The sequence below is a fragment of the Mustelus asterias genome, chromosome 14 (assembly GCF_964213995.1).
Source record: "Mustelus asterias chromosome 14, sMusAst1.hap1.1, whole genome shotgun sequence".
In the NCBI taxonomy this organism is placed as follows: Eukaryota; Metazoa; Chordata; class Chondrichthyes; order Carcharhiniformes; family Triakidae; genus Mustelus; species Mustelus asterias.
In genome coordinates, this window is record NC_135814.1 from 94,552,705 (window position 1) to 94,567,621 (window position 14,917).

The 14,917-nt window shown below is 44.6% G+C and overlaps 1 protein-coding gene across 2 annotated transcripts in view; it reads right to left on the reverse strand.

Moving 5' to 3' along the window:
• The window catches only part of LOC144504090 (BRCA1-associated RING domain protein 1-like), a 197,685-nt gene that overhangs the window by 40,085 nt on the left and 142,683 nt on the right, over nt 1–14,917 (reverse strand). For both annotated transcript variants that reach the window (XM_078229263.1, XM_078229262.1), the window contains one exon: nt 2,323–2,415. In XM_078229263.1, the coding sequence (XP_078085389.1) occupies nt 2,323–2,415 (93 nt within the window). The remainder of the gene's footprint in view (nt 1–2,322; nt 2,416–14,917) is intronic.

The window sequence follows — 14,917 nt, forward strand, 5'->3', positions numbered from 1 at the left end:
AGGAAGCAATGTGGACAGCTCTTTTCTGTTGGGTTGACAATAATGAACCACCCAGTGTGACACCAGTAACCGTAATCTCAAATCCCCATTCACCAAAAGTTTCATACCTTACCCTCCCCCTAGTATTGACCATCGCAAGAGCAGCCAGCTGGCCGCAATGGAAATACCACCTCAAAATAAACACGCAACTTAACAACACAATTATGCCATATTGTTTACCAAAGTCAACTGGTCGTCTCTGTGGACCCCATAGGGCTTGTCTTCTGGGTGCCCTTTCCCCTCAGTGTCCCTATGCAGAGTTACCCTCAGTGGCTGCAGCATGGCTGGTAGAAATATACTGACTTACATCGCAGGAGGCTACAGATGGCCTTGGAAGACACAGTCCAGTAGCTCTTGATCAAGGCAGCCCAACAGTGGACTTCACCACCTTGGCCAGGCAGCAGCAGCCTGGACTATGTGGCTGACAGACAACAACAAGGGTGCTGGCAGTGGGAGCACATATGCTGTCACCCTGAGAAAGAACAGCAGGTTCATACTCCACAGAGCTATTGCCACTTCCCTGAAGAGGCAATCCCAGTAGTGGGTTGGAGGACTGATTATTGGACTGCTAAGAGACCCTGCAATCCTCTTTGTGCACTGAAATCCACAGCCATGATGGCAGCACTCTCAGCTTGAATGGCAGCAGTCTGAGCTTTCGCTGCTGCATTCCGACACCGTGGCTGCTTGTGCTGCAATAGAAGCTGTGACATTGGCCGCCCGAGTCTGTATCGTGATTGAGTTCACAAGTATGCAACAAAGTTGGCTACCGCTTTCAACCCGCAAGGATGGGCACCAAAGTCAGTGGAAATCTCGGTGCCAAGTTGGCTCTGGGCCTCTACACGTTCCCGGACATCGACCGCAGGTTTTCTGACTGGCCTCCCAATGCACCAAGCTTTCAATTTTCAGACCCATCAGCGTTCTTCTATTGGCTTCCCCAGCAAAATCCGCATGTGAATCCTCTGCAGGGAACTCCTTGCCTTCCTACAAGCTGCCACCTGCTCCGCTGATTTCAATCATTTGTGCTCAGTGGTTTAACAGGTGCAGATCCCATCTCTAAGCTAAGTTTAAGTTCATTTATTAGTGTCACAAGTAGGCTTACATCAACACTGCAATGAAGTTACTGTGAAAATCCCCCAGTTGCCACACTCCGGCACCTTTTCGGGTACACTGAGGGAGAATTTAGCATGGCCAGTGCACCTAACCAGCACGTCTTCGGACTATGGGAGGAAACCGGAGCACTCGGAGGAAACCCAGACAGACACGGGAAGAACGTGCAGACTCCGCTCAGGCAGTGACCCAAGCTGGGAATCGAACCCAGGTCCCTGGTGCTGTGAGGCAGCAGTGCTAACCACTGTGCCACCCACTATCATCTCATATGGCATAAAACCTAGATTTTTCACCTCCAGAATCTATTTTGTGTAGTTCTCCAAGGAGCAACTTCAATATAAATGTGCCTTGTGCCTCAAAGCCTGCAATGGAAAGTGTGTGGTAGTTCTTGATCATTAGGTCAAACTGAGCAGAAAAGCGACTCCAATTCTTCATTTGTGCTGACTGAACAAGCGCATCATTACAACTGGCACCACAATTGGCCTCAACTGCACTCGAGGGGTTAAAAAAGAAATAGTCAGGACTAGCCCATGTCGATTGCTTTCCAGTGACCCGTGCCAAAAAACAGAGTCAGGAAAGGGTCTTTTCTACTGTGGATGACAGGGAGAACTATAGCCATGATGGTTTCCACAGCCAAACAGCATGTCTCGGGTCACAAACGAAGAATGGCCAACTTGAGCAAGACATTGAAGGGCTGCTAGCAGACTCAGAATCATATCCAGGAGCTTAGATGAGAAAACTGAAAATGATAAGCAAGAGTTGGTCTTTAAATAAGAAGCTAGCACAACAAGTTCAATTCAATAAAAAAACAAGTCACTTTTTGTTATCTGCTCAGGGTAGGTTCTGTCTCAAGCACAGCAGTTACAGGTGAAATACAAGCACAGATCAGAACCTGGCCAAGGGCATCACAAAATCATGCAGGTAAGTGTGGGGAATTTGGGTTACTTCACAGTAAACAACAGGCAGCAGGTAGATGCTAACGTAGGAAACGCATGATTTGTTAATTCTCCTAAAGCGCAAGTGATTTACTTCAAGTGTTCTTAAAATTTGACCCAATATCAAAGCATCAACATATTCAAGCATCCCTGTGTAATCTCTGGCCTCGCTGTCCCAGTTAATAACTCAGTATTGATGCAAATTAAGAGTGCAATTATTTTAATCTAATGGTCTACTTACATTGAAAATCCACAAGCCAGCAGCCAGAGATGATCCCCATCAAACATTCCATGGTAGAGAGAGCGTGGTTAGTGGGAACAATAACGTGCGTCACTAAAAGCAAATAGGAAATCAAAACGCTTGGTTAAAAATACTTTCAAACAGACTCTAACATAATAAATCATTATCTTTCTTTCCCAATGGACTTCAGGTTGCAGTTCAGGCTCTGATAGCTCAGATAATAGGATTTGTCCATTCATAAACGATAAAGTGAAGTAGCCATGACTACCAAGTGGAATCGCATCAAGGACATGTAGACCCTTAAAAACCTCGATGCATGTTTCATTACATTACCTAATTAAATGGTGATGTGTGACTGAATTTTCTGCATTCACCTGCCAATATTAAAACTGGCAACTGAAAAGGAGATGATCACAATTCTTGGCAGTGAATCCATAAAGACGACAGTAATACAAGATATATGCAACTGTAAAACACACACACAATTCAACATTGATTGGAAACCACCATCAACTTGTGAATACCTGGCACGGTCACTGTTTGCAAGCTCTACTGGTAGCACTGCACGCAGGCGCGCGCACACAACACCAGTGGAATCAGAAAGTCCCATCACACAATGGTTTCTTGAAGTCCACTGCTGCTTGATATTTCTCATCATGGAGACAGACTCAGTAGCGCCCAGAAACAAGTGGACAACTGCGTCAGTTGTGGCAAACAACCACTTTCAGGGTGCCAGATCATCCCAAACGTTGACAAAGGTCCAAGGAGTCTCATCTTTGGGGATGGGGGGGTGTCAATCTTAAAGTTTATCTATCAGTGTCACAAGTAGGCTTACATTAACACTGCAATGAAGTTACTGTGAAAATCCCCATGTCGCCACATTCCCACGCCTGTTCGGGTCCACTGAGGGAGAATTTAGCATGGCCAATGCACCTAACCAGCACGTCTTTCGGACTGTGGGAGGAAACCGGAGCACCCGGAGGAAACCCACGCAGACACGGGGAGAACGTGCAGAATCCACACAGACACCCAAGCCGAGAATCAAACCCAGATCGCTGGCGCTGTGAGGCAGCAGTGCTCACCCACTGAGCCACCACGCCAATGCTCAGTCTGCCCACAGACGAAAAAGGGCAGCATGGTGGCGCGGTGATTATCGCTGCTGCCTCACAGCATCAGGGACTTGGGTTCCATTCCAGTCTTGAGTGACTGTGTGTGTGGAGTTTGCATGTTCTCCCCGTGTCTGTGTGGGTTTCCTCCACACTCCAAAGGTGCGCAGGTTAGGTGGATTGGCCATGGTAAATTATCCTTAGTGTCCGAAGATGTAGAGGTTAGGATAATTAGAGGGGTAAATATGTGGGGTTACGGGGATAGGTCCTGGGTAAGATGTCCTGTTGGAGAGTTGGTGCAGACTCGATGGGCCGAATGGCCTCCTTCTGCACAGTAGGAATTCTATGACAGCCTCAACCCTGGGTGCTGCTGCTGCTTGTGGAGGCTGGAACATAAGCCAGTCTGTTTTATACAGAGATCAGCCCCTCTGGAACTGCGACTGCAGGAGCTGGGGCTGTGATCTGTGCTAACTCTATAAGGAATCCTCAAGACACTTCCCTTTAGTGCCTGTGTTCTAGTTCTCTCATCTTTCTTGAGATGACAGCGCAGTTTTGGAACCGATACAAGATCAGTGCATAATGCAAGTACTTCAGGGATTGCAGCCTTGGCACGAATCCATGAACTTCATACAATGGGGAGTCAAAAACGATCTGAATGAAAACCTGCCGGAGGGGATGGAAAAGAATAGATGGATCTCAAAACACAGGGAAAGGCATCGATCCCAAAGATAAAATAACGATGTTGTAACGTCTGAAAAACCATTTATGGAGCGCCTGCAAAATTAATTAGTACTACATTATGAACTATAAAACACGAATATTTCATAGGTCGCTACAGCATAGAAGGTCAACTGTTCCATCACATTTGTGTCGGCTCTCTGAAGGAGCTAATCATTTAGTTCTCCCCCCCCACCACTTCCCTTTTATTTTTCCTCAAATACTTACCCACTTTCTCCCTGACAGCTTACGTGGATTGTGCTTCATGGTGAAAAATGTGTTTGCCCACCCCACCTATCAAAACACGTCATACTCTTTCAACATCTTGACCAGATTTCCTCCTTGGCCTTTTGTGTTCAATTGAAGAGTCCACGGTTTTTCGACTGTCTCATCTTTTATGAATCTCTCCTGCACTCTCTTCATGACCTTATGGTCCTTCCTAAAGCAGGCTTCACAAAATGGACACCATATTCTGAAAGCTGCCTAACTAATGATTTGTATACATTCAGGATTACCCATTTGCTTTATACACCAAACCCATCAAGGATTCTAACACCCTCTTCTTTGGCTAGTTCACTTATTGATTACGCCTCTGTCGAAGTTCCTTGAAATGCTTTTGTGTGCTAAATATGTCATTGACGTAGCGGTTACTATCAAATTATTTCCCATTTATAAAGGAACCTAAAATTCAAACTGTGTCCATTTCTTTTTCACTCACAATATATCATCTACTGTTCTCTCTGCAGTACATTCCATCCAACTTCTATCTGCCCAATTCTACAGGATGTGCCAATGCTCTTCTGAAGTTGCCAACAGGATCCCTTCAGTTAACCACCGTCTGTGTTGTGGCCCATATATTCAAGGAAAGATCATTTGGACAGACAGCAGGGATTTTTCTCTGAGTGTAACAGCGACTGGCATTGTTTCAGGAGGTAAGAGATGAAAGCAGCAGCTCAGCTTGGGTGACATCTAATCAAGGCGGCGTGGTGTGGCACAAAGCTTCATAAGACAGAATATCCTCTCCTTCTCCCTGTGCCACTAATGAGTGTACAAGTTTGTACCCTGGCCCATCCGAAATGTTCTTTGCTTCCTTGTGGACATTGTACATCTTAACCGCCTCAGCCCCTCTCTGCATGTCTCTACCCTACCTACAAGACGCTCGTTAAAATTTCTCTTTGACCAAACTTTTACTCAACTGTCTGAAGAGCTCAATGTCAAATTTTGCCCAATAACACTCTTGCAATGTGCCTCAGGGTGTTTTATTACGTTAAAGGCACTATATAATAAAAGTTGTCACTGTAGCAACTGAATTAAAGAAAAGTGAATTCAAAATTTAATACATCAAAATAAACTGCAATAATGATAATAAATCAGACCGAATTCACATCAAACCAGAACAGGGGAAAATGCATCATTTATCATTAAAGATTTACAGCGTGACTGCCAAGCCACACAAACCAAACGTCCCAATCTGGGACAGGTTTGCTGCTCCCACAGTGCAGAAATAGGATTCTACAATTGGTTTCTAATGAAAGGTCACTCGACTGAAACCATTAGCATGGGTTTCCATCCACAGATGCTGCTTGGCCTTTTGAGACTTTGTGGCACTTCTTGTTTTTTTATTTCAGATTTCCAGCATTTTGTTTATGTGCTGCGTGGAATCATAGAATCCCTACAGTACAGAAGGAGGCCAATCAGCACGTCAAGTCTGCACCGACCACAATCCCACCTAGGTCCTATCCCTGCAACCCCACATATTTACCCTGCTAATCCCCTGACACTAGGGTCAATTTAGCATGGCTGATCAACCTAACCCGCACATCTTTGGAGTGTGGGAGGAAACTGGAACACTCGGAGAAAACCCACGCAGACACGGCGAGGACATACAAACTCCACACAGACAGTGACCTGAGGCTGGAATTGAACCCGGATCTCTGGCGCTGTGAGGCATGCCAAGTGAAAAGGGGTAACTATGACCCAGTGATCCAGGCTGGAAAGCCCATATACGGACACCGGATGAGGACACCATCAGGCTCAACTGCAATATCTCCCACAGTTAAATACACAGTTGACAACACACTGTTTGTGCAACAACAAAAGATCAATTGGTGCAGTGAGTGCCAAAACCTAAAGGGCTAGGGGAGGGAAGAAAACTTGCCAAAAGATACTCAAGTGATTATAAATGCGAGATTTTATAAGACTGTTTTGCTAACTGTCTTCTTTAGTTCAAGGCAAAATAGAAAAATGGGAGAGGAGTATTTGACCTCCTACTGGTTCTCCCTGATGGTAATCCTATGCGACTTAGAGGGCCCAGGGCAAGTCCTACAGAAACTCAAGTGACTGCAATTCACGCCTCAACAGAAAGGAAAGAGCAGCTGTCCTTGCTTCAGAGATCATGAGGGAGATAGGGTGTCCTCTGTTAGCCACCGGGCAGAATGTGAGTGGGAGCTCATTCTCCAGTCAAAGAGAGGGGGAGAGATGGAGATTTAAGGACACCGGAAGATTCGCCCTGGTGAAGGCAGGAGAAGGAGCCACTGGAACAGACCATTCAGTTGGAAGTCGGCTTGTGGGTACTCAGAACATGGAGGGAAACTACTTTCTATGGACATTGGATGTAACGATCAGCGAAATAGAAAGAAGCGAGCCTGTTAGTAGCAGTGAGTGACTTTGGACTCGCTCTGTAAAGACCATCATTCTGTAGAGTGCAGTATAAGTTACAAGCATAATGTGGGGTTCCAGTCATGTTAGGAAGTTAAGAGGGGATTACCTTGTCTATAGTTTAGTGTATTGGTTGCCTACTAAGTATTGTTTAATCAATGTTTTTCTTAATTTGTTACAATGAAAGTCTTAAAAAGTGAAATCTTGTGTGATCCTTTGAATCTGTCACTGGGAATTGGAATTCAAATCTTAATAAACATTATCAGTCCTCCATAACAAGTGTCACAATCCTGGGGCTTGGGGCAAAGAAAGCAAGCCATGCAAACTGATAAATCTCAACTTTTCCTGTTCTGTGTACAACCCGTATTCGCTATATCTAGTGCGATAGTCCACTTCTGGAAGGAGAAGCCAGAGGCTGTTAGTTCTATTGTAGCATATCTGCCCATGATAATTAATTTCAAGAATAGTTTCCTTCGAGTCTGCAGATTAGTGAAGCGTCTAGATTGAGTTACTTTTCAGCAGCAAGCCCGCAGGAATTTGAATATCAGACATCGCCACAAGATTTCTATTCAGAAACGTATTAAATCAAGAGATTGGAGCCATAAAATATTTAACAGCATGCCCCTAACCCTTTCATAACTCTGGTGTAAATCTATATGTTAAATTTTCCTACATCAAATATTTGGCATCCAATATAACCTACGTATAATTGTCAACTTCTCACTGGAGGGAATTTTGGTATTAACAAAAGTTGGCAGGCCAAGTCTGAATTACAATGAATTAGATTTAGAAGTTTTCAAAGGTGATACTTTGTTCTTAAAAAATTGAGTTAGGCATTTTGTTAGTGTAACTTACATGGTAAATAACAACTCGTAAAAAACGTGTGTTCGATTGCTATTTTTACTCATCTCTCAAAATATCTCATGCTTCAACTTCTTTCCTCAATCCAGCTTGTTAGCATTCTGAATGACATTCAACACCATTACAAAAAAAAGTCTTGCATTTCTATAGCTTTTTTCATGACCTTAGCTCATTCCAAAGTCACAGCCAACTAAGTACTTTTGAAGTGTGGTTACTGTTCTAATGTATGAAATACTGCAGCCATTTCGCTCACAGCCTATGGACATTGGTCCTCATAGGGCGGCACAGTGGTTAGCACTGCTGTCCCACAGCTCCAGGGACCTAGGTTCGATTCCCGGCTTGGGTCGCTACCTGGGTGGAGTTTGCACATTCTCCCCACGTCTGCGTGGGTTTCCTCTGGGTGCTCCGGTTTCCTCTCAACAGTCCAAAGATGTGTGGGTTAGGTAGATTGGTCATGCTAAATTGCCCCTTAGTGTCCCGTAGGTTAGAGGGATTAGCTGGGTAAATATGTGGGATTACGGGAATAGGACATGGGTGGGATTGTTGACGGTGCTGACATGATGGGCCGAATGGCCTCTTTCTGCACTGTAATGTTTCAGTGATTATGATTTCTATAGTCTTTGGCCCAAGGTGCCACAAACAGGGAAGTGATAAATAGAAACATAGAAGATAGGAGCAGGAGGAGGCCATTCGGCCCTTCGAGCCTGCTCCGCCATTCATCACGATCATGGCTGATCGTCCAACTCAATAGCCTAATCCTGCTTTCTCCCCATAACCTTTGATCCCATTCGCCCCAAGTGCTATATCCAGCCGCCTCTCGAATACATTCAATGTTTTGGCATCAACTACTTCCTGTGGTAATGAATTCCACAGGCTTACCATTCTGGGTGAAGAAATGTCTCCTCATCTCCGTCCTAAATGGTCTACCCCGAATCCTCAGACTGTGACCCCTGGTTCTGGGCTCCCCCACCATTGGGAACATCCTTATAGATATGACCAGATAATTATTTTAATTTTGTCATTTGAGGAATAAATATTGACCAGGATACCGGGGGAAATTTCCCTCTCCTTTGAAATTGTGCTGTGATCTTTTAAGTTTTCCTCAGAGCGCCAACAGTAAGCTCCAGTTTAACTTCTCAACTGAAGGATGGGAGCTCCCACAGTGTAGCACTCCTCCAGTAATGCACTAGAGTGTCAGCTTAGTCTTTGTGTTCAAGTCGCTGGGGTGGGACTTGAACCAACGACCTTCTCACTCGATGTCCAGAATGCTACCAACTGAGCCATGGTTAACGTTGTGAAGTCTGCACATGAGTAGAGTCGAAGTTATTCATAGAAGGCCATTTGACCTATGGAGCCCCATGCTAACTCTGTAAAGCAATCCAGTCAGACCCGTTCCTCCACTTTATCGCAGCAGCCCTGCTAGTTTATTTCCCTTAAGTGGCCATCCAATTTTCTTCAGAGCTCATTGTTTCCCCTTCCAATAACCTGGTAGGCAACGAGTTCCAGGTCATTACCACTCGCTGCTAATCCCCCTGCACCTCTTGCTCAAAACCTTAACTGTGTCCCCTAGTCCTTGTACTGTTATCTAGCAAGAAAGTAGCAATGCTGATTCATTTCAGCTTCAATATTTTGACTAGCAATGAAATGAACCACAGCAATGTAAGGTTACATTAATGGAGATCAGTGAATTGAAGCAACTGCATTAGGAATGTTTGTATTATCCAGCCTAGCATTCAAGACCATGGCTTTGCAGCCTGCTCGGTTGATTCAGGGTGACGTACCCTTCATTGAAATCTCGGTGACTTATGAGGCTGAGACCAATTGCAATCCCAGTCTAATAACTCGCAATCACGAAAGAAAAAAATTGTCCATTGAGTAATTTCACCTAGTCACTGAGTCATAGGGGTTTACAGCATGGAAACAGGCCCTTCAGCCCAACTTGTCCATGACGCCCCTTTTTTTAACCCCTAAGCGGCACGGTAGCACAGTGGTTAGCACTGCTGCTTCACAGCTCCAGGGACCTGGGTTCGATTCCCGGCTTGGGTCACTGTCTGTGTGGAGTTTGCACATTCTCCTCGTGTCTGCGTGGGTTTCCTCCGGGTGCTCCGGTTTCCTCCCACAGTCCAAAGATGTGCGGGTTAGGTTGATTGGCCATGTTAAAATTGCCCCATAGTGTCCTGGGATGCATAGATTAGAGGGATTAGTGGGTAAATGTGTAGGGGTGTGGGGGTAGGGCCTGAGTGGGATTGTGGTCGGTGCAGACTCGATGGGCCGAATGGCCTCTTTCTGTACTGTAGGGTTTCTATGATTTCTATGATGATTTCTAAGCTAGTCCCAATTGCCTGCGTTTGGCCCATATCCCTCTATACCCATCTTACCCATGTAACTATCTAAATGCTTTTTAAAAGACAAAATTGTACCTGCCTCTACTACTATCTCTGGCAGTTTGTTCCAGACACTCACCACCCTGTGTGTGAAAAAATTGCCCCTCTGGACCCTTTTATATCTCTCCCCTCTCACCTTAAACCTATGCCCTCTCGTTTTAGACTCCCCTACCCTTCGGAAAAGATATTGACTGTCCAGCTGATCTATGCCCCTCATTATTTTATAGACCTCTTTAAGATCACCGCTCAGCTTTCTACGCTCCAGGGAAAAAACTCCATCTATCCAGCCTCTCCTTATAACTCAAAACATCAAGTCCCGGTCGCACCCTCGTAAATCTTTTCTGCACTCTTCCTAGTTTAATAATATCCTTTCTATAATAGGGTGACCAGAATTGTACACAGAATTCCAAGTGTAGGTTGGATTCGATTGGAAGATGCATAATATTGCTATTCATAGATTGATAGAATCCCTACAGTGCAGGAGGAGGCCATTCAGCCCATCAAACCTGCACTGACAACAATCCCACCCAGGCCCTATCCCCATAACCCCACGTATTTACCCTGTTAATCTCCCTGTTTTAGCATTCTGAATCTAATGTCACTGATGTGAAGAAAATCTGCAGCCATGTTTTAATTGGAGATTTTGTTTGAACTCGACATGTTGGAATGGACCGACAATTTTGTCCTTTCAGAATTGCAAGTCAAACTGAAGTGGAGCTGTTCACGCATTACTTGAAAACATTTCACGCTTAACAGAATGGTGATTTAACGCCATGATTTATTCACACTTCCTAAAGTTTATTATAATGGAACTTAGGAACTGATCTGCATTTTTATACACATTTAATCATAATCACCTTAAAATAAAATATTCATAAAGAAGGAAATTTCTTGGTGGACTCCATCAAATTTTAAATATGGGTAATGGGGAAAACCAATTTCCTTCAATTAGGTTTTGTTCAGTGGATAATTCCTACATGGCATGAAGTTTAGAGCATAGAAATAATTTATTCAATGCAGCTGGTCCACGCTCACACGAGCCTCCCCCCACCTCATTTCACGTAACCCTACCTATTGCTTTCCCCTGCATGCTCACATCTATCTTCCTGCGAAATACACCTTTGCTATCTGCCTCAATTACTTCTTGTGGTAGTGAATTGAAGGTTCGAATCAGTCTCTGGGTACAAATGCTTCTCCTGCATTCTCTAATGTATTTATTAATAACTGGCTTGTACTTATAGGTTCTAATTTTGGACTCCACATTAAACGCGGCACGGTAGCACAGTGGTTAGCACTGCTGCTTCACAGCTCCAGGGACCTGGGTTTGATTCCCGGCTTGGGTCACTGTCTGTGTGGAGTTTGCACATTCTCCTCATGTCTGCGTGGGTTTCCTCCGGGTGCTCCGGTTTCCTCCCACAGTCCAAAGATGTGCGGGTTAGGTTGAATGGCCATGCTGAAATTGCCCCTTAGTGTCCTGAGATGCGTAGGTTAGAGGGGTTAGCGGGTAAATATGTAGGGATATGGGGGTAGGGCCTGGGTGGGATTGTGGTCGGTGCAGACTCGATGGGCCAAATGGCCTCTTTCTGCACTGTAGGGTTTCGATGATTCTATGATCCTCCCTCCGTTTTCCGTGTCAAACCCTGTTATCACCTTAAAGATCTTCCATCAGGTCAGTCTTCAGCCTTCTCTGTTATAGAGAAAAAGAGGCCCAGCCTGTTCAATCTTTTCAGATAAGTATAACCTGTCAATCCTGCTGTCGTCCTCATAAATCTTTTTTACTTTCTCCAATGCACAGTATATTCCTGTCCAATACGGAGAGGAGAACTGTGCTCAGTATCCCAAGTGTGGGCTAATCAAAAATCTATCCATGTTAAACATATAATTTCTGCTTTAAAGAACATTAGAAACAGGAGGAAGAGTAGACCACGTGGCCCACTGCGCCTGCTCCATCATTGAATATGATCATGGCTGGTCTTGGGCCTCAACTCCATTTTCCCACCCACTCCTCATATCCCTTAATTCCCCGAGACCCCAAAAATCTTGTCTTCTCCAGCCTTAAATGTATTCAACGATGGAGCAGCCCCAACCCTCTGGGATTCCAAAAATTCATGACCCTTTGAACAAAGAAATTTCTCATCTCGGTCTGAAATGATCGCCCCCATAACCTGAGACTGTGCCCCTGCCCGGCTGATGGAAATAATCTTTCAGCATCCACCCAATCAAGCCCCTTCAGAATTGTGTAGGTCTCAATGAGATTGCTTCTCATTCCTCTAAACTGGAGAATTTAAGCCCAATTTACTCAGTTTCTCATCGCAGGACAACTCCCTTATTCCAAGGGACCAATTGAGTGAAACAATCACTAGTGGACCAATCCTGTACTTCCTCCAGTGTAAGTACATCATTAATTCAATGTGGAGACCAAAACTGCACACAGTACTCCAGTTGTGGTCTCACCAAAACCCTGTACAACTGTAGCAAGACTTATTTATGCTTGCACTCCAATCCCCTTGCAATAAAGGCCAACCTGTCATTGGCCTGCCGAACGTCTTGCTGCACCTGCATGCTAACTTTCTGCGTTCCTTGTACAAGCACACCCAAGTCTCTTTGAGCATCAACACCTACAAGTTTCTCACCTTTTAAAAAAATATTCTGCCTTTATATTCTTACGACCAAAATGAATAACTTCACACTTGCCCACATTATACTCCACCTGCCATCTTGTTGCTCACTTACCTACCCTGTGTACATGTCTTTGAAATCTTTGTGTCTTCTGCACAGTTTACCTTTCCACCTAGTTTGGTATCATTTGAAAACTTAAATACATTACTCGCTGTCTCTTCACTGAATTTGAATGGTTCCCGTGGAAATGAACCCTACATCTTTGTTTTAATGGTTTTACCAGCCTGTCTCACTACTTTGTGATTTGTGGACCTCTACACTGAGATCCCTTTGTTCTTCAACCATATTTCAATTCTTATTTTCCAAGGAATATATGGCATTCTTATTTTTCCTGCAAAAATGTACCTCCTCGCATTCAGCGATATTGAAATGAATTTGCCAGTTACACATCCATTTCTGCCCAAGGGAGTGTTGATTTCTTTATGTTTACATATCAAAAGATTTCTTCTTTAAAAGTTCGAAGGATGGTGCCACAAAAATGGGGGAAGTGGGGGTGGGGGGGTTGGAAAGAGAGAGAGAGAAGTTACTTCAGATAAAAATAAAGAGATACTTTTATCTGTTCATTCGTGGGACATGGGCATCACTGGCTGGCCAACATTTATTGCCTATTCCTAGTTGCCGAGGGCATTTGAGAGTCAACCACATTGTTGTGGCTCTGGAGTCACGTGTAGCCAGACCGGGTAAGGATAGCAGATTTCCTTCCCTGAAAAGATTGGCAGTCCTCAAAGTAAATCATAGAAATCATACAAACCCCACAGTGCAGAAGGCGGCCAATCGGCTCATCAAGTTTACACCGACAACAATCCCACCCAGGCCCTATCCCTGAAACCCCACAGATTTACCCTGCTAATCCCTCTAACATACACACCCCGGGACTCTAAGGGGCAATTTAGCACGGCCAAGCAACCCAACCTGCACATCTTTGGACTGTGGGAGGAAACCGGAGCACCCGGAGGAAACCCACGCAGACACAGGGAGAACGTGCAGACTCCACACAGACAGTGACTCGAGTCGGGAATCGAACCCAGGTCCCTGGTGCTGTGAGGCAGCAGTGCTAACCACTGCTCGTAGAAAAGTCATCTGGCCCAGGTTGGATGCACCCTGCATTGCTGGGGAAGACAAGGGAAGAGATAGAGGAGGCTCTTGGCCACAGTTTTTTAATTCGTCTCCTTACATATGGGAGTGGCAGCGGAGAACCGGAAAGATGCAGCTATTACACCCTCATGCAAAAAAGGGAAGACAGATAAGGCAGTTAATGACATGCATGCCAGTCAGCCTAATGTCAGTGATGTGCACGCTTCTATAACAATAATCCAAGATGGAACTGTCACTCTGAAGAGCATGGGTTAATAAATTACAGACATCAGACATTCCATGTCTGACCAATGCTTCAATGAAATCTCAGAGGGTTAACAAGAGCAGTGCAGTTGAAGTTGCACAAATGTTTTTTCAAAGGCATTTGATAAAGTGCCACAAAATAGCACTGAAGCTCGAGGGGTTAAAGGGACAGTGAGAGCATGGACTTTTCTTTTTGTTTCAATCTTTTGTCCATATCTCACCACCATGACATACAAACGTGGTCCTGAACTACACGGAGAGAACAATTAGGCTCTTTCCAGTCTGCCACCAGTACGAAGAGGCAGGTCAGAAATGTTATTTAACCTTGCAGGTAATCCTCTTAATCCTTCAATTCTTTGCTGTTCAATCCTTTTGTAGCCAATGCATCTCATTTGCTACTCATTTAGTCAGGAATAGGTCTGATGGGACTAACATGAAAAGAGGCACATCACTCTTAGGCACAACTTGTAACAACAGCTTTGTTTCTCCTGTTGTAATAGCCTGCTCAATATTCTTGTACTATACAATAGCTTATTTTAGTAAAGGACCTCAACTTGTCGAGCAAGTGTCTATTTCTGGAACAATGATATTTAACCATTCAAACTGACACAACTGAGGCAAAGGGCTGCAGATTGCAAATCAACTGATCTCTGGAGTGGGCTTGCACTGACAGTGTCAACACATCAGCTTAGGATTGTTTTAACATGTATATTTGCAACTTCTATGGCATAATTTAAATCTCAAGTTCATTCCATTTCAGGATGCCTGCCATCATTTTACCGCCAGTCGAGTTCTTCCTCTTTAGTTTCGGCTGGAGGGCAGGAGAGAGCAACTGACAAAATACTTCATGGA